The 21933-nt window shown below is 33.3% G+C and overlaps 1 protein-coding gene across 5 annotated transcripts in view; it reads right to left on the bottom strand.

The window, feature by feature from the left end:
• KIAA1109 (KIAA1109 ortholog) overlaps window positions 1-21933 on the bottom strand; it is a 245993-nt gene that overhangs the window by 90144 nt on the left and 133916 nt on the right. For all 5 annotated transcript variants that reach the window (XM_023516561.1, XM_023516563.1, XM_023516564.1 and 2 more), the window contains 6 exons: window positions 17193-17899; window positions 16530-16775; window positions 12253-12346; window positions 7419-7625; window positions 5467-5705; window positions 328-572 (listed from right to left, as the gene is read on the bottom strand). In XM_023516561.1, coding sequence (XP_023372329.1) covers window positions 328-572; window positions 5467-5705; window positions 7419-7625; window positions 12253-12346; window positions 16530-16775; window positions 17193-17899 — 1738 coding nt within the window. The remainder of the gene's footprint in view (window positions 1-327; window positions 573-5466; window positions 5706-7418; window positions 7626-12252; window positions 12347-16529; window positions 16776-17192; window positions 17900-21933) is intronic.

Below are 21933 nucleotides of genomic sequence, written 5' to 3'. Positions count from 1 at the left end.
CACTTGACAAAAGTTAGCTGCTATTCACTTTTTATAATCGAAGGAATGAAAATATTTCAGAGATGGGTATTAAATCCAAAGTAAGAAATGTTAATTAGAAGATGACTAATATATACTTCAAAAAGCATGTTTAAATAAAGCTATAGGGAGAAAGACAGGCAGGCAGGAAGACACACACTTTCTCTCTGATTTGGTACAGAGTTCTTCTATGGGAATAAATGATTTAACACTTTTCCTTAAAAGTTTAGATCACTACATCTTTTAGCATACCTGTATCTTGAAGACTTCTAAATTATAAAGAATAAGAAAATTTAAAATTAGACTTACTTCTGCCACACAACGGAGATAATTTCCCTGTAAATAGTAACCTTGTTTAGAAGGCAGTTCATCTATACTCCACACTTGATCTGAATAACTATCATGTTCTTCCATTATGTACTTTCCTGACATAGTAACAGGAGGAAGGTTAAGACTGGCAGAAGGAGGAATGGTTGACGTATCTGTGGCAGAAACTTTTGAAGTAAAACGCAGTCTGTGATTTGGCAGCTCAAATGTAAACCTTGTCTGTGCACCTGTAAGAAACAAGACAAATCAGGTGCTCACTCACTTGTTTATTTCTCACTTTTTCCAAAAATTGTATCTAAGAAAATGTATGGATATCCCCAAACTTACCTTAAAATATATGAAAGAATATTTTAAATTTGCTTATAAAATATTCCCTATCTTTAAGTATATAAATCATCAGCAAGTATAATTATGCCAGGAAGTTTTATTTATTAATCCTACTAGGTGCTTGGCATTCCGGTAGATGCCAAAGAAACATCTATGGAGGTTCTTTATTTCATAGAAGGCAGAAGAGAAAATAAATTTCCCTTATTATAGAATATTTATAACAAGAGAATTAGTTAAGTTTAAAAAACAATTCCCTAATCTACACAGTGCTTCATTCATGTTGAACAGTTAGCAGTTAACAACTTGTCTCCTGGTCCCAATTCAGTGTGGAAGAAAGTAGGGAAAACTACCTCATCAATTCATTTGTACTCACCATAAACATTTACACAAAAGTTATACAACTTTTACAAAAAAGTTATACAACCATGTGTATCTTTGACCTTAACAATAATTATTAATGAGACTATATACCAAATAAGAATATGTTATGAATTTTAGTTTATTCTTAGTCTTAAACACTTAAATCAACAATCTGGCACATAGCTGCTCAAATATATACACAAACTGTACTATTATTCAGCCCGTATTTGTCCAACTCTATAAGGGCACAAAGGAGCAGCAGAAGCCTTTTTAAAATTGAGATCCATTATTGTCTATTACTTGCGTAATACATAATACATGCACATGCTCCTCTCAAACCAACAAAATCTATTGATATTCTTCTATGCATTACCAAATCTCTTCACCCAAACATCATTAAATCCTCTATTCTGCCTACACATATAATTTGTTATATATTGCTAGTACTCTTAACTGAGTCAGAAATAATTCTCTTTTCCAAAATACTAACCAAGGGTTACCTCCTGTATATCACATTCATTAGATACAACTAACTATATGATAATGTTTATCCTTCGTAAATGAGTTAGCCATAAACAGGAAAATGATGACTCACCAACTGGGGCATCTGCGGATAGCCAGATAGGTCACAACCACCCTAATCTCCTGTCATGCACTACTCCAACCAGTCAGATTCATTGACTGTTACTTGCAAGCTGCTGCGGGGTGGGGACTGCCTACCCTACCATTACCACTACTGCCAGCATGCCACCAAATAAAAAATACCAAGATTGAAGTAGTCTTCCATTACTGGGTCACTGCTTATCACTAGAAAAGTTATTCTTTTACTGTTTTTGTCCCTTTGCTTTATTTCAAGATTTTGGGTTCTTCCTCTCTAACTATTTGATATGTTTGCTCTGCTCTGAAGTATTTCTGTCTTTCTAGTTCTAAACTACCTATTTGGCTTTTGACTTTCTGCTTCTGTTGACCCTTGTATTTAATGGGTGCCATGAATAAATTACCAAAATGAGTCTAATTTACTCTCAGCCCTAGCCTCCAATATCTGAAGGCCTAAAACTTCTGACTGCCAAATCTGGACACTGATTTTAGAGTGCTTCTGTTTCTGGTAATACATGTACTTTTCAGAAAAATCCTTCTTAATAAAGAAAGCTTAAAAAACTAGAGGTAGGAATATAAACATAGCCCCTTTATCCAAGAGAAATATGTTCTAAGACCGCCAGTGGATATCAAACCCTATGTATATTTTTTCCTGTACATACCTATCTATGATAAAGTTTAATTTATAAATTAGGAACAGTGAGAGATTAACAAAAATAACTAATAATAAAACAGAATGACTATAATATACCATAAAAAGTTATATGAGTGTGATCTCTCCCTCGAAATATCTTATTGTATGTAATATTTTTAGACTATAGTTGACCATATATAACTGAAACTGAGAGCAAAAACCTACACATAAAGGAGGACTACTGTATACACATGTATATATAAACATGTACATATATATATGTGTGTGTTTTAAAAAATTACTGGTGTGGGCGGCACTTGTGGCTCAGCGAGTAGGGCGCCATATACCTAGGGTAGGGGGTTCAAACCCGGCCTGGCCAAATTGCAACAACAAAAAAAATAGCTGGGTATTGTGGTGGGCACCTCTAGTCTCAGCTACTTGGGAGGCTCAGACAAGAGAATTGCCTAAGCCCAAGAGCTGGAGGTTGCTGTGAGCTGTGATGCTACAGCACTCTACCGAGGGCAACAAAGTAAGACTCTGTCTGTTAAAAAAAAAAAAAAAGAAAGAAATTATTGGTGTAATTAATCAAGATAACAGAATAAAAGAGGAAATGTATTTCAATAGATAATAGAAGAAAATATCTGATTATATTCACTCATTAATCTTCATAGAAAAAGAAGTGCATTTTCTTAACCAGATAAAGAGAAACTAGTAAAATCTATAACAAACATCAGATTCTCTGGTGAAATGTTGATTCCTTTTAAAAATGGGACAAGGTAGGTGGTGCCTGTGGCTCAAAGGAGTAGGGCACCGGCCCCATATGCCGGAGGTGGCAGGTTCAAACCCAGCCTCAGCCAAAAACTACAAAAAGAAAAAAAAGGACAAGGCAAACACAATAAGGCAAGAAAAAGAAATAAAAGCTGAAAAGGAACAAAAGTGTCATTACTTGCTATTTAAACAGTTTGTCTACAGATAAAACTTCAAAGAATCTACAATTATAAGCAATAACAGTTTAACATGGCTGCTGACTATAAGATTAGCATAAAAGCATTAAGCATATCTGTATATACTCCCAAATAGTTTAGAAAAATGCCCTTTTAGAAAAGATAACAATTGTAATAGCTACAACACAAGCCATCTAGATATCCAAATAAGTAAATATATCTTGGAAAAGGTGCACCAAAATCTTTAAGTAGAAAGATTTTAAACTTTATGGGAAAACATTAAAGATCTAAAACGACAGAGAAATAGCTTATTCAGGAACAAGAAGGTTAAATAATGAATAGTTGTCAATTTGCCCCAAATGCAACTAAATTTCTATAAAAATCTAAATAGGCTTTTTCAGGAAACTTGACAAACTAATTTTAAAATATATATGAAAGAGCAAAGAACCAAAAATAACCTGGACAATTCTCCAAAAAGGAAAAGCAATGTGATACTGGTGCAAATAGACCAATGAAGCAGAACAGATCACTCAGAAATGGATTCCCACATACAAAAACACTTTATAACTAATTTTTGGATTATGTACCATTGAAAAAGAATAATTGATTAATCAAGTGATACTCAGATAACTGATCAGGCATATTACCCCCACCAAATTTTAAAATAATAATTTAAATATGAACAGTGAAACTCGAATCATTTAAGAAAAAATACAAGAGAATATACTTAATTTCCTGGAAATAAAAAGATTTCTTCAGGACATAAAACCATATATCATATAAAAAAATATGGACAAATCCAATTACATTAAAATTAAGAATATCTGTTGATCAAAAGAAAAAATGAAATGGTATGCCTGTAGCTGGGTAACAACATATGTTAAACATGTAACATCAAAGGGTTAATATATAGAATACAGAATTACTGTGAAGCAAGAAAAAAACCAAATGCTCAATGATAAAATGTGCAAAAAAACAGAATCAAACAAAAAGAACCATGAACATGCATTTTATATGAGTAAATACATAAGAAGCTCTTACTCATATGAAAAGAATTTACCTTCACTAGTAATCACAGAAATATAAAATAAAACCACAACAAGATACCATTCTAGTACCAAGAATGAAGCACAATGGGAACTCTCATCTAGTAGTGGTGGAAGAGTAAATTGGCACGGGTGCTTTAGAAAAGTTTTGTATTTCCTAGTAAAACTGAAGGTACATTTAATCTATTATCCAGTTCTACCACTCCTAAGTAAATATCCTTGTGAAACTCTTGCACATGAGTACCAGGAATGTATGTGAGAAGGTAAGTAAAAGCAAAAAAGTTAAATGAGCCATAGATTCATCAATAGTAGAATATATAGATAAACTGTGATATTACCACTTAAATGGCTGCTATATTTCAGTGAAAAATGAATGAACCACAGATAAAAGAATGAACATGGCTAAATCTCAAACCCAGTAGACAGCAAAAAAAAAAAAGAAAAAAAATTCCTAATTAAAAAATGTTAGTGGGATTCCATATAAACAAAGTTCAAAACAGACAAAAGGAAACTTTAAATCATTTATGAGTATATACAAATGTGGTGAAACTACAAAGAAATACAAAGGAATGAGTAGAACAAAATTCTTGGCAGTAGTTATTCCCTGACCAGTCATGAAGACTCCCTTTGAAGGAGGCCTTACAGTACCTGTAATGTTCTAATTTGTACTGGGTTGGGGAGTTCATGGTACTTAATTAGTCTTTAAAATGTGTATATGTTGCACCTTTTTGTATATATGATACCCTTCATAATACAAATAAAAAAAGCAAGGAATTTTGAGATGGAATATATAAGAATCACAAACCCATACAGAGCTAGCTATTTTGAGGAACTCAAATCACCTCTAATTTGAGCTAAATTGCACCCAATTTAAATATGCCAAGTTATTCAGTCTATTAAAAACCTAAGATTTGTAGAAACTAGTTCATTTATTCAACTTAAGTTTAATTGGGAGAATTGGCCTCAATAGTTGAATAACAATTCAAGAGTTCATAATAGAGTCCATTCCAGCCATGCAGGGATCAGCACTGATCTTTCTTTTTTTTTTTTACTTGACTGCAGAACAGTATTAATAACATTTAAGCACTTTCAACAAAATTACCTAGATTTTATGTAATATCTACAAAACTAAATTTGCCCTTTCATCAAAATATTACTAACTTCTCAAAGAAATCATCAATTTTATGACAGTGAATTTAAAATTCAAGCTTACCTGTCATTCCATGACTTCTCATTCTTCCCATCTTGTATTCTGCTTTCAGAGATGGTAAAAGTGCTGCTCCAATGGCTATCCCATCTAACATGGCACTGAATTTAAGAACAATAGGCTTCTTTTCTAAGCCTTCTGGTAGCTGAGGAAATTCATTTGTTTCAATAGGAGTTTGATTAACGCTTGTTGGAGTTTTTTCAGAAGGTAGTGGGGTTGCAATATCTTCTTTTGCAGGCTGAGGACTATAAAGGAAAAAGTAATTAAAAATAAAAACATTAAAAGCTACAATTTATTGTATAAAATTATTTGATTTCTGGGTATGGTGGCTCTCGTGCCTGTAATCCTAGCGCTCTGAGAGACCAAGGCAGGTGGATTACTTGAGCTCAGGAGTTCAAGACCAGCGTGAGCCAGAGTGAGACTCTGTCTCTAAAAATAGCCAGGCATTATGGCAGGTGCCTGTAGTCCCAGCTACTCAAGAGGCTGAGGCAAGAGGGTCATTGGAGCCCACGAGTTTGAGGTTACTGTGAGCTATGACACCACAGCACTCTACCCAGGGTGATTGTGAGAATTTGTCTCAAAAACAAAAAATTATTGGATTTTTTAGTGAAAAATAGCAAATGTACACTGTGAACAGATGATTTCTTTCCAACATAAGATTATATTAAGACTTCCTAAAAACAGCCTTTGATGATCTAGAAAAAGTAGACAAGAAGCGGCAGTAAGAATATAAACTCCTGGTGTTATACTACCAAGGAAATTCTTATCATTAACATGGAACTGGGATTTAAAGTCAGAATTTTCTGATTCTAACCTCTATTAATTAACAACCATTATGCTCTTTACTGTTGACTGTAATAATCTTAATACTATTACTAATACAACTGTTAAGAATAACAATACCAACAATAAAAATAGCTATTCAAGTGGCAGTTATTATTATTAGTGCTTTGTGTATTTTATCTTATTTATCTCACAAAACTCTTTAAGCAGGTGCTATTGTCTCCACTTTGTTAATGAGGAAGCATAGCTAGAACGTGGTGAAACCAGGATTTGAATCCAGTCAGTCTAAATCCAGAGTCTGATTTGTTTTTTAACTAATACACTACTGACAATAAGAAAAATTTCTTAGAGAATTTTAAAACTAAGACTCATGTACACATTCTAGATTCCATAGTCGATTTACAACATATTTAAATTTTTACTACTTAGCTCTTCAGCCATGATTTAATATTGCAATATTAAAATTAAAGCTCTAGATAGAGGCGGAAAAAATTACTGCTTTAGGACACAATGAAAAGACATAACTGATGTTTTCCCATTTCATTGGATGGGAAAAAGAAAACATAATAAGGCAAATTTTTTACCATTACATATATTTTTATTAGGTATAGCTTTTGGACATTAAGAATAAGGCTCAACAATGCAGACACATGAACAGAGATTACAGACATAGGGAATAAATGTTAATGTGCAAAGGTCTGGTTTACTGCCCTTTAAAATATTTATGTGGCATGGTCAAATGCTGCCATGAATCATATACTATAATGTTATTATAAAGGACAGCACAAGACCACACAGGGGACATAAATGATTACTATTTCTTAAATGTTTACAGTCATAAATTTCAGCGAATTCAGAGTAAACAAAGATACAGTCCTAGAATTCATCTATTTTCTTTTTATTATTATCTCTTATGATACAAATCTCTAGGATCTCTTAAGCTTTGTTTACATAATACAGAACACTGAAAATTGCATTTATGACATAGTACTTTTATCATACCCAATGTGACTCTCCGAGGATAATGTTTGGGTACTCTCCATCTGTCCCACTGTCCATATTGGTCAATAATTAAACTAACCCTTCTTCTTCCTCCAAACTTTTGCTAACACAGCAAAGAGGTCCACTGAGGTATCATATGGACTCACAGAACGTGAACAAATAAAATAACTTACGCTGTAGAAGGTTGTCTGATGAGGTCTGAGATCTGTTTAGACAACTGGTGAGAACTTCGAACCATCATGCTGTGTAAGGTGGCAGGATGCTGAGGAATGTTGATGCTGATAGCTCCTACTTTAAACACAGCAGCATTGTTTGTCTTCAACCCTCTCTGGGCACTATAAAGGGCTTGAGATTTGGCAATACTACATTTCACTACAGTTCTATCAATAGAAAAGGAACATCATTAAAATATAGCCAAATAAAAAGAAATTTTGTGAAAGCACTGAGAGCAATAAAAATATTTCTAAATAATTTAAAGTTTAAGGAACTAAAATAACATAAGATTTTTCATGTGTTTAAGTCATTTACTGAAAGAATATTGTTTTCTAACAATATTAAAATATATTTTACATTGTTTGCACTGGATATTATTCCAGGTCTTTAATAGAATTTATAGAAGAAAGTATGTACTCACATGTGAGTAAAAGCATGAATACAAACACATTATGTATATACATATGCACATGAAATCCTACCTTGATTTTTTTTTTGCCTATTTAGAACTTTTCTTTTCTAACTTATTTTATGGGTTTATAAACCACTAAAATGGGTAGACACTGAATCTGAAAAGAAAAAATTTTCACTGTATTCCTTAAATCTATGTAAGACGTCAAAGAAATTATATTAACAATCACCCAATATGTTCAAAAAATTGATAGGCAAGAAGAAATAAAGTAACTTGCATTTTCTGCCTTTTATGTTCAGTTTATATTTTCAATGAGTGGCAAAGAAATAACAGAGTTTGAGCAAGGTCACTATTTCTTTTTTTGCAGTTTTTGGCTGGGGCTGGGTTTGAACCCTCCACCTCCGGCATATGGGGCTGGCACCCTACTCCTTTGAGCCACAGGCGCCGCCCCAAGACCACTATTTTTAATTAAGAATTAGTATATTTTACTAGTATAGACATAAAGCAAAGATACTACTTTTCTTCCTTTCTCTTTCCAATGCCCAGAATAGTACCTAGAAGATAACAGGCACTCACCAAATATTTTTGAAATAAAAAAGCAAAAAGAAGTAAAGTAGAACAATGACTCTCAACACTACAACTATGGAGTTCCACAGATAATATACAATAGGACATGAATGTAGAAGCCGTGATACAACAGTCTTTGACATGTAAAACAGAAAGGTAATAAACTGCACCATTAAAGACCCACACAGTAAAAGGAAAGCTTTTAATATAAATGTTATCCTTCATAGGGGCAAAAGATTCTCAACAAATAGATTTGGCAAAATATACAAAAGGCAAATTTCATATTAACTACAGGTTAGTTTACATATGTTAATCTCTGATTTGGCTATAGAATATTCACCAAAATTTATTTATTGTCTCAATGATATAAAGAATTAATTCATCATACTTCTTTTAGACTATGCCTTGAGAGGCATAGCAGTACTCTATCAGAGGTCTTTATTATTTACTGACAGTGAAATCTAGATCATATATAAAATTCAAAAATGACTGCTAGAGAACTACACTCCTTTTTTCTATAAGATACTTTTTTTCAGAGCTGATCACTAATAAGGAAAGGGGTAGGAGATAGTGTATGGAATTGATCTAGTCTGTGTAAGGGCAAGCTCTGGAATCCCAATTACTTACTGAATTTTGAATCTTTTCTAGCATTATAATAATTAAAACCATCGTTTATCAACACAGATATTTCCATTTTAGTTTCAACAGGAGCCACAACATACCCAGATGGTGCTGAAATGCAAATGGCTTTCTAGTTTTGAATAGCATCCATCTACTAAATGGAACTAAACACACTTAGAAAGAAATCCATCTTACTACCACAGCAGTCCAGAAATTCCACACTTATTTTACTGTTCACCCTGTAGAAGTCTGCCTAAATATTACTTTTGATTATATAAGCACATATGCAACACTGGATTCTCAATTATATAATAAAAGTTGGAATAGACAATGGGACTGATAACTTCTCTACTGTGCTATTTCCAATGAACAATTTGATATTGAGGACTTTGAGGGCTCTGTATTGCCCAGGTTAAGAGAGCCCCATTCACACTGTTGTCTAGTAAATCATGCCTACTTTAAACAGCAGCATTCATTGTTTCTCTTCAATCCTGTCTGGGGATTATAGAGGGCTTGGGATTTGGTAATACCATATTTCACTACAGTTCTATTAATAGAAAAGGAGGATCATTAAAATATGGCCAAATAAAAGGAAATTTTGCAAAAGCATTGAGAGCAATATATTTTATTTTAGTGTTGGACAACACGATGGTCCTACACTGATGAAACTAAAAACTAAACCAGAACTATAGATCTGTCAATAAAGCAGTAAACTCTCCTCATCTTATGAACAGAATTAGTAAGGTTGAGGTGGGCAGATGCTTCCTTCTTAGTGTTTTAATACTTATTTTTACAATTATTGAAGACTCATTAGCAAAGTGAAATTTTTTTATCTTTATGTTGTCATATCAAAAATTGACAAACATTTGTGATCACAGAAACTCTAATAGAAACATGTCTAAAAAAGCAAAAGCAACACAAAACTACAGTATTACAACCTGTCAAAAACAACAACATAATTTTGGTATGAATTACCAAATTACCTAATTACCAAATGAATTACCAAATGTTAGCCCTATCTGTCTTTTCCTTGAATACCAGTAAGCTTCAATCTATCAAAAGTCTATATTAAAACTATAAAACAATAACTACATACATTTACAGAAATGAAGATAATTTAAATATATCTAAAACTACTAAATACTATGTTAATCACAAAGCCAAGAAAAAGAATGACATACAGAAACTCTTGTTTGGCTGTACTTGTAGGAGATGTAGGAAAATCCTCCAGTCTACAGATGAAGATTGAAGAGAAAGCAAGAAGACAAAAAGGAAGCAAATAAACATTCATGCACAAATTAGTTATAACATGACAAATCATCTGGGAGGCTTTTCTCATTTCTCTCTCTTAACATTTTCCTTCAAAGTACATTTTGAGCTTTCTTTTTCCATTCCATTTCCTTTTAATTGCAATTGGAAATGAAATACTAAAGAATACATCCACAATGCCCTAACACTATGAGGTTGGCAGTGATTAATAAATAACTTTTATTTTCAATAAAACAATTAAGGCATCTTTACTTGGGGGAAAGAAAAGGCAAGAAATATGAACTCTAGAAGGCCTTTAAAAAATATATTTCATAAATATTACATTTTGTGAGCTTAGAGACTAAAGCCTTTCTCTTAAGAGATAATAGATAATGGAAATAATAGATCCAACAGGATAGAATAAATAAAGCACATGGAACATCTAAAGAAATTCAGTTTATTTTCTGAATATGTTAAAGTAGCCATGGTACTTTAAATGTCATGGTCTGTGAAGACTTTCTCTACAGGCATTCTAATAAGGTGAAAGGAGTATAGGTTCGGGCATCTCCTCTTACTGACTATATGATTTTTAAGCATTTTAGGCAAATACATTGCCTAAATATTTATTGTTCTGGAAAGTGGGGATAAAATTACCTGAGTTTACAGCATTGTGGTGAGGATTAAATAAAATAAATCTAGGTGAAGCTCCTGGCCCGCAGCAGGCACTTATAATGTTGCAATTAACATATAATAATGCCCACTCCCCCACACTGAATTAACAGAGAAAGATCTCATATCTCACAGCCACTGGAATTTCTTGGTCTTTTCGGAAAAGACTGTTTAGGAAATGTGATCTGGATACTAGGCAGCTATAATGAAATGAATATACAGTCTTTGGTTCCAGACTTAGAGGTCCAAAGCAAGACTTAAACTTGAGAGAGTCTCCAGGAAGTCTTGAGAATGGGCTGGGGGGAGGTTGCTGATTTTAACTAAAACTCATTGCAGAAAGCTAGGACCCATTTACAAACATCCATTTCAGGAAATGTTCCCCAAGATATCCTTCACAATAGTCAAATTCTTAAAAAAGTACAGTTAGAGCTATAATGTATCATACTTCTTGGTCAATAGCATGACTGGTAATTTTTACTGTAGTAAACCAGATCCACTTAGTAATTTGAATGATAAATGTATATACTACAACAGTAGCATAACATTAACTTAGTTAAAACAAAAAAGAGTAAATTCTCAAAATCTGACCTAAATTATCAAATCAATTTTGTAGATGCAACATAAAACCGCTCCACTGAAAGGAAGTTAGGAATTATACTACCATTTAGTTAAATGGTTAAATTTATTGGTAATTGATTAATGATCTGAATATTACATATAGAAGTAATCATTATCAGGGAAATTTTGAACAGACACAAGAACAGAACTTACAAGGAAAAGGTAAGAACAAAGTGTCAAAACAAAAGCATATAATATACTCATTATAAAGTATTACCTTTACTATAACAAGGATTTCATAGGCTATATTGTTAATTACATTAAATGTAAAAAAAAACAAAAAACAAAAAACAAAGAAGGTTTGAAAGCCAGTATAAATATGGATAACAGTTACTTAGTATAAAAGTCAGTCTATATTCTTTGCCTGTAATTTTAACTATTCGAATTATGTGAACATTTGTCTCTTGTATGCTGAATTAAAATTTGCAATGTGATCATTTTTCTTGTTATATAATCTTACAAAATACAGGAAGTCAATTGAGGGTGAGCAGGAGTAGGTAGTATTTGGTGATATTCTTAACGACAAAATCTCAAGGTATGTGGGAACTCACATTTTAAGTCTCAAAACTCAGCAGATATGGGTTCTCCCAAAGAGTTTTAAGTTTTCTCTAAAACTATAAAAGTAATTATAAGAAGATAATAAAAAACAACACACTTACTGTATATTTGGTGTAATCCCCTCAAGCAGCACAATATTAACCCCACCAATATGAGCAGTGGCACATGTCTCAGTCATCTTTTGATGTAAAACATCTTAAATAAAAGTAAAAATAATTATTTAAATTCTGGAAATAAGCTAACTGCATATCATAATAAAACTGCATTTTATTCTTAATATGTTATGACAAAAGATAAATTTTAAAGATATGGTAAAATTTGTTCAACTATATGAAGCCTCCTTTTTAAAACATTTCTTACAATTTACTTCCCTACATTCATACATACACATATATTACACATCAAAATTAGAATACTACAAAATATATATATTAATGTTATTAATGCATTAAATACTCTACTGACATTAAATAACCTAAGGGCATTTTAAATCTCAGAAGTAATACTTAGTATAGAAAACTTGAGAAATTAAAAAAAAATAAAAAAAAAATAAAGGAACCATATAAACTAGCACTCTCGGTCCACATAATTCCTGTGATTTTAATGGAGGATCTAAATGGTTTATTAACAAAGCCAATGAAATCACACATACCATTTTGGCTACATTTTTCATTTACCATTTTTTCACATTAATAAATTCTGCAATATAATTTTTAATGGGTACGTTGTAAACTGTCATATGGCTATATAAATAATTTAGCCAATTCTTTTCTTTTTTTTTTTTTTTTTGAGACGGAGCCTCAAGCTATCCCCCTGGGTAGAGTGCCATGGCATCACGCTCATAGCAACCTTCAACTCCTGGGCTCAAGCGAGTCTCCTGCCTTAGCCTCCCAAGTAGCTGGGACCACAGGCGCCCACCACAACGCCTGGCCATTTTTGGTTGCAGCCATCATTGTTGTTTGGCAGGCCCGGGCTGGGTATTTGAACCCACCACCTTAGGTGTATGTGGCTGGCACCCTAGCCGCTTGAGCCACAGGTGCCGAGTCTTAACATTTTTTTTTTAATGATAGCTGTGTACATTAATGCAATCATGGGGTACAGTGTGGTGTTTTCATATACAATTTGAAAATTTAACCAATTCTTTACTGCCAGACCAGCTACTTCTTTGTACGGACATCTTTTCACACAATTCTGGTTAATTCTCCTATCTACTTTTGTAGACTTATAACTGCTGAGTCAAAGAATAAATGTGCTTTAAAGACTATCAGTAAAAACTATTAAGATTAATCTCAGGAGGGTTAAAACAATTTAAATCCATTTAGAAGAGACAAGATTCACTTCCTTCATTTTTACCAAAACTGGGTATTGTCGTTCTTAAATTTTGGTAAGCTAACAAATGAAAAAACTGGTAACTTTTTTTAAACAATAAAGTTGAACAAATTTTTTATGTCAACTTAGTGATCTGAAATTTTGTATATTATTTATATTTTTTGCCTATATTTCTAATAAGAGGTGATGTGTATCTTACCTACCAATTCATAATCCATCTAATTTCTTTAATAGAATATAATTTTTAATTTAAAATTAGCTTTTGAGTAAATAATACAAAATAAAATAGGTAAAGGAGGGTATTAATAAAAAGTACCTTCAAAATAACTTTTCATTGGACCTTACATACTTGTTAATCATAGAGTTAATAAATAAAAATGTATTATGATTCATAATATCCTTTTCTTATATGATATAACCTGTCAGGCTATTTGTACAACCGGAAAGAACAGACATTGATATTATAGAGTCATCATGCAAGGGAATCCTTGATTGAATCCACAATCAATGTCCACTATCAATGATGCTGATCCTATAGCATTAGTCTCATGTTGCTATATCCACTGATTGTGAGAAGCATTTTTTTAACTTTAAAAACTTTATTTTTCAGATGAATATAAGGATAAAAAGTATTTTTTATTAATTTTTTAATTTCAGGCAAATGTGAGGGTACAAATACTTGCATTTGTTAGGCAGAGTCCCTCTTACAGTCATGTCCTGCACCCAAAAGGTGTGCCATGTACCCTTACATTGTGCCCATTAAGTGAGAGCACACAAATCCCTTTTCCCCCTTCCCCACAACTTGAATTGAATGGAGTTTTTCTCTTATATGGGCATGAACCTTCCCCAACACATTCTATAAAGCAAACATCACCCTGATACCAGGAAAAGACCCAACTAAAAAGGAGAACTTCAGACCAATTTCACTAATGAATATAGATGCAAAACTACTCAATAAATCTTAGCCAATAGATTATAGCTACACATTAAAAAAAGTATACATCATGATCAAGTAAGTTTCATTCCAGGGATGCAGGCTGCATTTATGTAAACCCATAAATGTAATTCACTATATCAATAGAAGCAAAAACAAAAACTGTAAGATCCTCTCAATAGATGCAGAAAAAGCATTTGGTAAAATTTAGCATCATTTTCTAACAAGAACACTTAAGAATATAGGCATAGGTGGCAAATTTCTCAAACTGATTGACGCTATCTACAACAACACACAGCTAACATCATACTGAATGGCGTAAAACTGAAAGCTTTTACACTTAGAACTGGAACAGACAAGAATGTTCTCTATCGTCACTATTATTCAACATAGTGCTGGAAGTTATGGCCTATACAATTAGGCAAGAGACGCATACAGGGCATCTAAATGGGGGCAGAGGAGGTCAAACTCTGGCTCTTGGCTGATGATATGATCTTACACTTAGAGAAACCCAGAGACTCAACCACAGACTCCTGGAAGTCATCAAGAAATACAGTAATGTCTCAAGGTAAACAATCAATGTCCACAAATCAGTATCCTTTGTATATGCCAATAATAGCCAAGTTGAGAAGCTAATCAAAGACACAATTCCCTTCACAATAGCTTCAAAGAAAATGAAATACCTAGGAATATACCTAACAAAAAAGGTGGAGAACAAAGAGAAGGATGAAACCCTAAGAAGAGAAATAGCTGAAGACATTAACAAATGGAAGAAGATATCATGCTCAGGGCTGGGAAGAATCAACATTGTGAAAATGTCTATATTACCTAAAGCAATCTAAAGATTCAATGCAAACCCCATTAAAATACCAACATAATACTTCGAAGAACTGGAAAAAACAGTTCTTTGTTTTGTATAGAACCAGAAAAAACTCTGAACAGTCAAGGCTATACTTAGTAATAAAAACAAGCTGGAAGCACCACTCTAGCAGACTTTAGGTTGTAGTACAAGTCCACGTGATCAAAACAGCATGGTATTGGCACAAAAACAGAGATACAGACATATGGAACCAAATAGAAAACCAAGAGATGAAATCAGTCTCTTGTAGCCATATGATGTTTGATAAACCAAACAAAAGCATACACTGGGGAAAAGAATCCCTATTCAATAAATGGTGCTAGGAAAATGGAGTAACCACATGTACAAGACTGGAACTAGACCTGTACCTTTCACCACTTACAAAAAATTGACTCAAGATGAATAAAAGATTTAAATCTAAGACATGAAATAATATAAACTGTAGAAGATAGTGTGGGAAAAACTCTTGAGGATGTCAGCCTGGGGAAAGATTTTATGAAGAAGACTTCAGTGGCAATTGCAAGAACAAAAATAAACAAATGGGACTTAATTAAATTGGAAAGCTTCTGCACAGTTAAGGACACAACAATTTAGACAAATAGACAACCTTCAGAATGGGAAAAATATTTGCATGTTATGAATCTGACAAAGGCTTAATAACAAGGATATATAGTTTTGGTTTTTTTTAATGTTAGCATCACTGAAACTGGAATGCATTTTATAATCAGTAGCATCTTGCTGTATCTGGCAACATATGTTCTTTCTTTGTGAAGCATAAAATAATAGTGCATCTCCAAATTGATATTCTCCTAGGTTTGATAAAATGCCATATGTTTTTCTTAACCTACGAAATATTATATCATATATTAACTAAAGGTTCTTCTTTTTAGAGAGGTACTAAAAGGAATATTGGGTTATATGATTTTTTTAATAGTAGCAAAGAAAAGGAAATTTTTCACAAATTTCCTTATTTTGGTAAAATTTTCAGCCATTATGGTTGAAAATACTAGTTGATATTAAGAGATAAAAAACATATGTCACTGGATTTTAGGCACACAGGCTCAATATTTATGTGCCCAAATATTTTCATTAGATATTAAAGCTTCTCAATTCAATGATATTCAATTACATCCAAAGTTTTTGGTCCTAGTCTACTAAAAATTTTATAAGTCCTATTTTCTGAGGAAAAATTGCCAAGTAGGAATTTTAGAGATGCTCCATTAGTTTTCCTCTGTGGTATTAGAAACCTGTCATACCTTTCATTTTTTCCTTAAGTGTAAAACTGCCATGGATCCTCTTCAGTTCAGATTCCATTGTTAGTCCACCAATATCCGCCTCTAGATGTGTACGGTTCACCATGCCAATCCCAAACACTATTAAAGTAACATGCTGAGGTTCAGAAGTTACCAAGCTACGTTTCCTCTGTGTCTTAGTTAAACTGTTGTTGTCTTGTTCATTCTCAAACACAACTTTACAGGTTGGCTCTGTAGGGCTCCGAACTCCTTTATAGGTAAATAGAAACATACAGTTTTAGATATGAAAACTGGAAAATTGATGAACATTCTAAACCTCATCTTACCTTTCCTTTCTTCACATTCCCAACCAGTCCTCTTTTCCATCAAAATGATTTAATTTTTTTTAACATTTTCCCATGCTCCTACCAAAAGTAAATAGTAGTGCTAGATATTTTAAGATATTTGTCTGAATTCATAAGAGCATTACCATGTAATGGCTAAAGAAGATGGGAGATGGAGTGGCAGGATATCCGAATACCATTACAATTTTCTCTCCTTGGGGAGTGCCAGTTTCTTTGTATTTCAATTATCTACTTATAATATTAAGGAAATAATGAATAGCCTGCTATCTTTTTTAGCATTATTGCTAAACAAAAATTTTAAAAACATAAAAATATCTGTTACCTGTTGGCCCAAATGTTTCTGAAGATTTTTCTAATATTCCTGTTGGATCAGAGATAAGTGAATAGAAGTTAAGCAATTTGTACATATTCTGCCAGCACTCAGCTGAAGGCTCACTTTGCTCTGATACAGTAATTGAATCAGAGTCATCCATATGAATAGTCATGTGATCCACCACATCCTTGGAACCTTTCCTAGACACTTTGGAAGTTCTTCTTTCAGATCTTCCTAATGAATTTTTGTTTCGAGATTCTTTTTTGTTATTCTCATTGTTGGTTCGTTTGTTCTTTGCATTATTTACTCTATTGCCACCATTGAGACTTCCTCTAGAACTGCGGCTAAAGTCAGATGAACGAAAATCCCGATGTTTTCTGGTTTTGAAGGTAGGTGTTGGAGAAGCAGATCCAGCTGTATATCTGCTAAGTTTAATGTCAGTCTGAGTCGCCTTGATGTCATCTATCATTGTACTAAATTGATGAATAAGACGAACCAAAGCCATGTCTACATGCTGGCTTATTGACTGACAGGAAATAGTAAAGTTGCAGTGAAAGGTATTGTAATAACGCTTGTTGAGATCATGAAAGGAAAGGGCACTGGTAGAGTTCTGAGGGGTGCACACTGACTTTTCCATCACAACAGCACTGATGCTAAAAGTTTCCAACATTAATGCTGGTTTGAACTCAAGCGGAGGAAGATTCACGTGGCCTTGCCTAAAAATTGTAAAAGACAAAAAATGAAAAGGACAATGTTTTGCAAACCCATTTATAATTAATTTATAAGCAAAATAATCTCTAAAATGAAATGTAAGTCATTTAAATAATTTTGAGCAAGAGAACCAGTAGAATATGCTTTTTCACTATGTCAGTCTTTTTACAAACTGAAAGATGTGCCTTAATTCTTCCATCTTGATCCTACTCTAAAACTGAATAAGTCAAAATTATATTATGTTAGAAATGATTTCAGTGAAATGACAAAACTTTTTTTCTTACCATTTGATGGTAGAGTACAATAGTACTGAAATATAAAATTAATTATAGATCAGTTAGGATAACTCCATTAACTATCTTCTTCCACATATAACTACACCTTTATTTTCTTCACATTTATTTATTATTTGCTATTAAAAAGGAAACCGGGTCAGGCATAATGGCTCATAACTGTAATCTTAGCACTCTGCAAGGACGAGGCAGAAGAACTGCTTCAGACCAAGAATTTAAGACCAGCGTGAGGAAGAGCAAGACCCCATCTCTACAAAAAACAAAAAAATTAGCTGGATATTGTGGCACACACCTGGAGTGCTAGCTACTCAGGAAGCTGAGGCAGGGGAATTGCTGGAGCCTAGGAATTTGGGGTTGCAGTGAGCTGGGATGATGCCACTGCACTCTAGCTTATGCAGTAGAGAAAATAAGATTCTGTCTCAAAAAAAAAAGAAGAAGAAGAAAAAGGAAAGAAGGAAGAAAGGAAGGCAGGCAAGCTGGCCCTCATGGTTTACTTTGCCAAGTTCGAAGTGGAGAGGAAAACCAACTAAAACCAAAACAAAAAATACACACCAAAAAAACTAAAATCTTAATATAAAAATTATTTTAGCAATTTTTCCTGCTTATCTGAACATTTTCTTTTTCTTTTCTTTCTTTTTTTTTTTTTTTTGAGACAGAGCCTCAAGCTGTTCCCCTGGGTAGAGTGCCATGGCTTCACTGCTCACAGCAACCTCCAACTCCTGGGCTCAAGCGAGTCTGCTGTCTCAGCCTCCCAAGTAGCTGGGACCACAGGCACCCGCCACAATGCCTGTCTATTTTTTGGTTGCAGCCATTATTGTTGTTTGGTGGGCCGGGCTGGATTCGAACCCGCCACCTTAGGTGTATGTGGCTGGCGCCTTAGCTGCTTGAGCGACAGGCGCCGAGCCTGAATATTTTCATATAAAAATACTATAGTCAATTTTAATGTAAAAAGCAAAAAATTTCTCAAACTTCCATAAACCAACTACCAATAACAATAAACCTCATGCACCAAAACTATTAAAAGGTACTTTTTACCTTTCCTTCCATGTATGCTATGAACGAATAGCTACTTAGACCAAACTAAACCTAGGAGCTTTTTCTGTAAATAAAGAAAAAAATCAGAATCTGCTATGATGTTCTCCATTTACCTTAAGGAATTTATAATTACAGAACAGTAATTTCTTAATGCATACCAGTATTTCTTATTTAATAAGAAAAATGCCACATTGTAATATAATTCATGTAAATGTACAAATTCACAGGAATTGCACAATAAATGCTAAGCATGCAGTCAGAGAAAAAAAATAGATTTGGACATTCAGAACAGATACAAGACTCAAAAGAGATGAAAATAATCCAAAACAGCAAAAGGAAGAATCTAAAGCAGGTAAGGGGGGCAAGAAAAGTCTTAAAGATGGGGTGATCAAGTAAAGGAGAAAAAACTGGGGACATGAGAAGAAGCAGTTATTCAAGGCAAAAGCAGCCAGACAGGTAAAGATCTGAGGAGGACACTGTAGAGAAAAGCTTAGAACTAAAATCTTAAAATATTCATCAAGTTCCTAATATGTGCAACTATTTTCACAGGAGACAGTAGAGACATAAACAAACTAATATTTATAGACTTACTGCATGCAGACTCTATGCTAAATGGTTTAGCAACTGCCCCGGCTTTACAGTCTAGTAGGAGAGTTATACATGTTTACATAAGAAACTTTAATTAAAAAGTAATATACAATAAATAGCAGACTGAACAATGTGCTACAAAAACAAAACAAATCCAGGCAAGACTGAAATTATTGACTAGGAAAAGTATAGTGTGGCGAAGGTCTCCAAACAAATAAGAGTTACAGGTGGAATTATAGAGAACTGAAAAATAAAAGCTAACCATGAGTTAGCTGTAAGAATGTGGAACACTCAGAGTTAGTGTGATAGTAGAAAGATTAAAAGGAGTGTTAAGTTTGCTTAGCTCAACCAAAGGCAATAAGTTCAGGGAATCACTCAAACAACCCCTCCGGGAACATAAAAGGAGCAATGTGGTCAGATGATGGTCAAGTCTAGTGATTTTCAACCAGTGTGCTCTGCCACACTGTGCTATGAGAGAATCTTAGACGTGCTACAGAATTTTTAAAGACCATCAATTAAATTATTTTCAAAAGAAGTTCTAAGCATATTCTTTTTAGCACTCTATTTTTATCAACATAATTTAAGCATGACGCAGAAGTTGAATTATAGGTTCAAGTGTGCTGTGAGATAAAAAGGTTGAAAAACATTGGTTTAGTCTGTGGCAGTATATTATGGCATTTACTACGCCAATAAGTAAGGCTGTAATTATAATCTAATTATATAAGCTAAATCTCCATATTTAACCTATTATACATAAATTATAGTAGAACTCCTGTAAGTTGACCACTGAAAGGAGTGTAAAAAACTGGTCAACATACCAAAGGGCTCAATGTAAGAACTAGTCTTACTATACTGATACCTACTTGTGGTGCACATCTGGTCAATGAAAATTAGGTCAACATAAGGATGTGCTCAATATTGAGAGGTGGTGTCAACTATGGACGTTGTGCTACATAATGTAATATCTATAACTTAAAATTATATATACGAAGATTTGTACACTTTCTGTATATGTATACATATATATATATATATATATTTAATTATATTTAAAGAAAAAAGCCAGTTATTGCAAACAGAAATACAAGTTTAGCTCAGATATTTTAACCCTAAATAGGAAGCATATGTAGGTATTAATGTTTTGAGTCTAGATTTGATGGTTCCAATATAAAAAAAATTTCAATTATTATGGTTAAATTAACAATAGTCCTCCAAGAATATGATTCAATTTTTTTTAACGAAAATTTACTGTGAATAACTGCATAAAGTACAAACCTGTTGTTAGCTTTTCAGTCCATAAGTCACTACATAAACAAGTGTACATTAAGACCACTACCAATCACATCACTTGCAAAGTTTGTCAGTAATAGTGATAAGTATATTTGTTATTCAGTTCACTCACAGACAAAGTTACTTATGTTGTCTCCTTCTCTCCCTGTGATAAGTCCCCATGACATTTTACATAAATGAAAAACCAAAAAGAAAGAATTGGACAACAAAGATAAAAATACAGCAAAGAAACAAAAAATGAGACTAAGGACATTAAAAATCAATTGTAAATGCAGTTATTGAAGAAACAGCTGACCATGAAAATGTTGATGCTTCTACTGTTTGAGACTCTAGATATGCCAGTGGTTCTCAACCTTCCTAATGCTGCAACCCTTTAATACAGTTCCTGTGGGTTGCAACCCACAGGTTGAGAACCACTGAGATATGCAGTCAGAAAAATTCAGTGAAGGGTCATTGACATAATAGAAAAGTGGTTCAGACAAAAGAGATTAAGGTATCCCGGAAGAAATGATGCTGACAAAAATCTCCATAGGAAAAAGGACCTCCAAGTGCTTCACATCAGTGAAAAGTGCAAAGGATAAAACACTGAAATCTGAACCATGCTTACAAAGGAATATGACATTTTGCCACAGAAAAGATGCTTGTTCTTTATTGTAAGTTGTATCATAAGAATAGGACAAATCAGAAAAAACCTCAAATAGCCAAGACATTACTCAGGAATAAAAACAAAGAAGGAGGAATCATGCTACCAGACCTCAGACTATACTACAAATCCATAGTGATCAAAACAGCATGGTACTGGCACAAAAATAGAGAGGTAGATGTATGGAACA

This window comes from Otolemur garnettii, unplaced genomic scaffold (genome assembly GCF_000181295.1).
Source record: "Otolemur garnettii isolate 467f Iridium unplaced genomic scaffold, OtoGar3 scaffold00093, whole genome shotgun sequence".
Taxonomy (NCBI): Eukaryota; Metazoa; Chordata; class Mammalia; order Primates; family Galagidae; genus Otolemur; species Otolemur garnettii.
The sequence above is the reverse complement of the archived record's forward strand: the minus strand, read 5'-3'. Positions and strand labels throughout refer to the sequence as shown.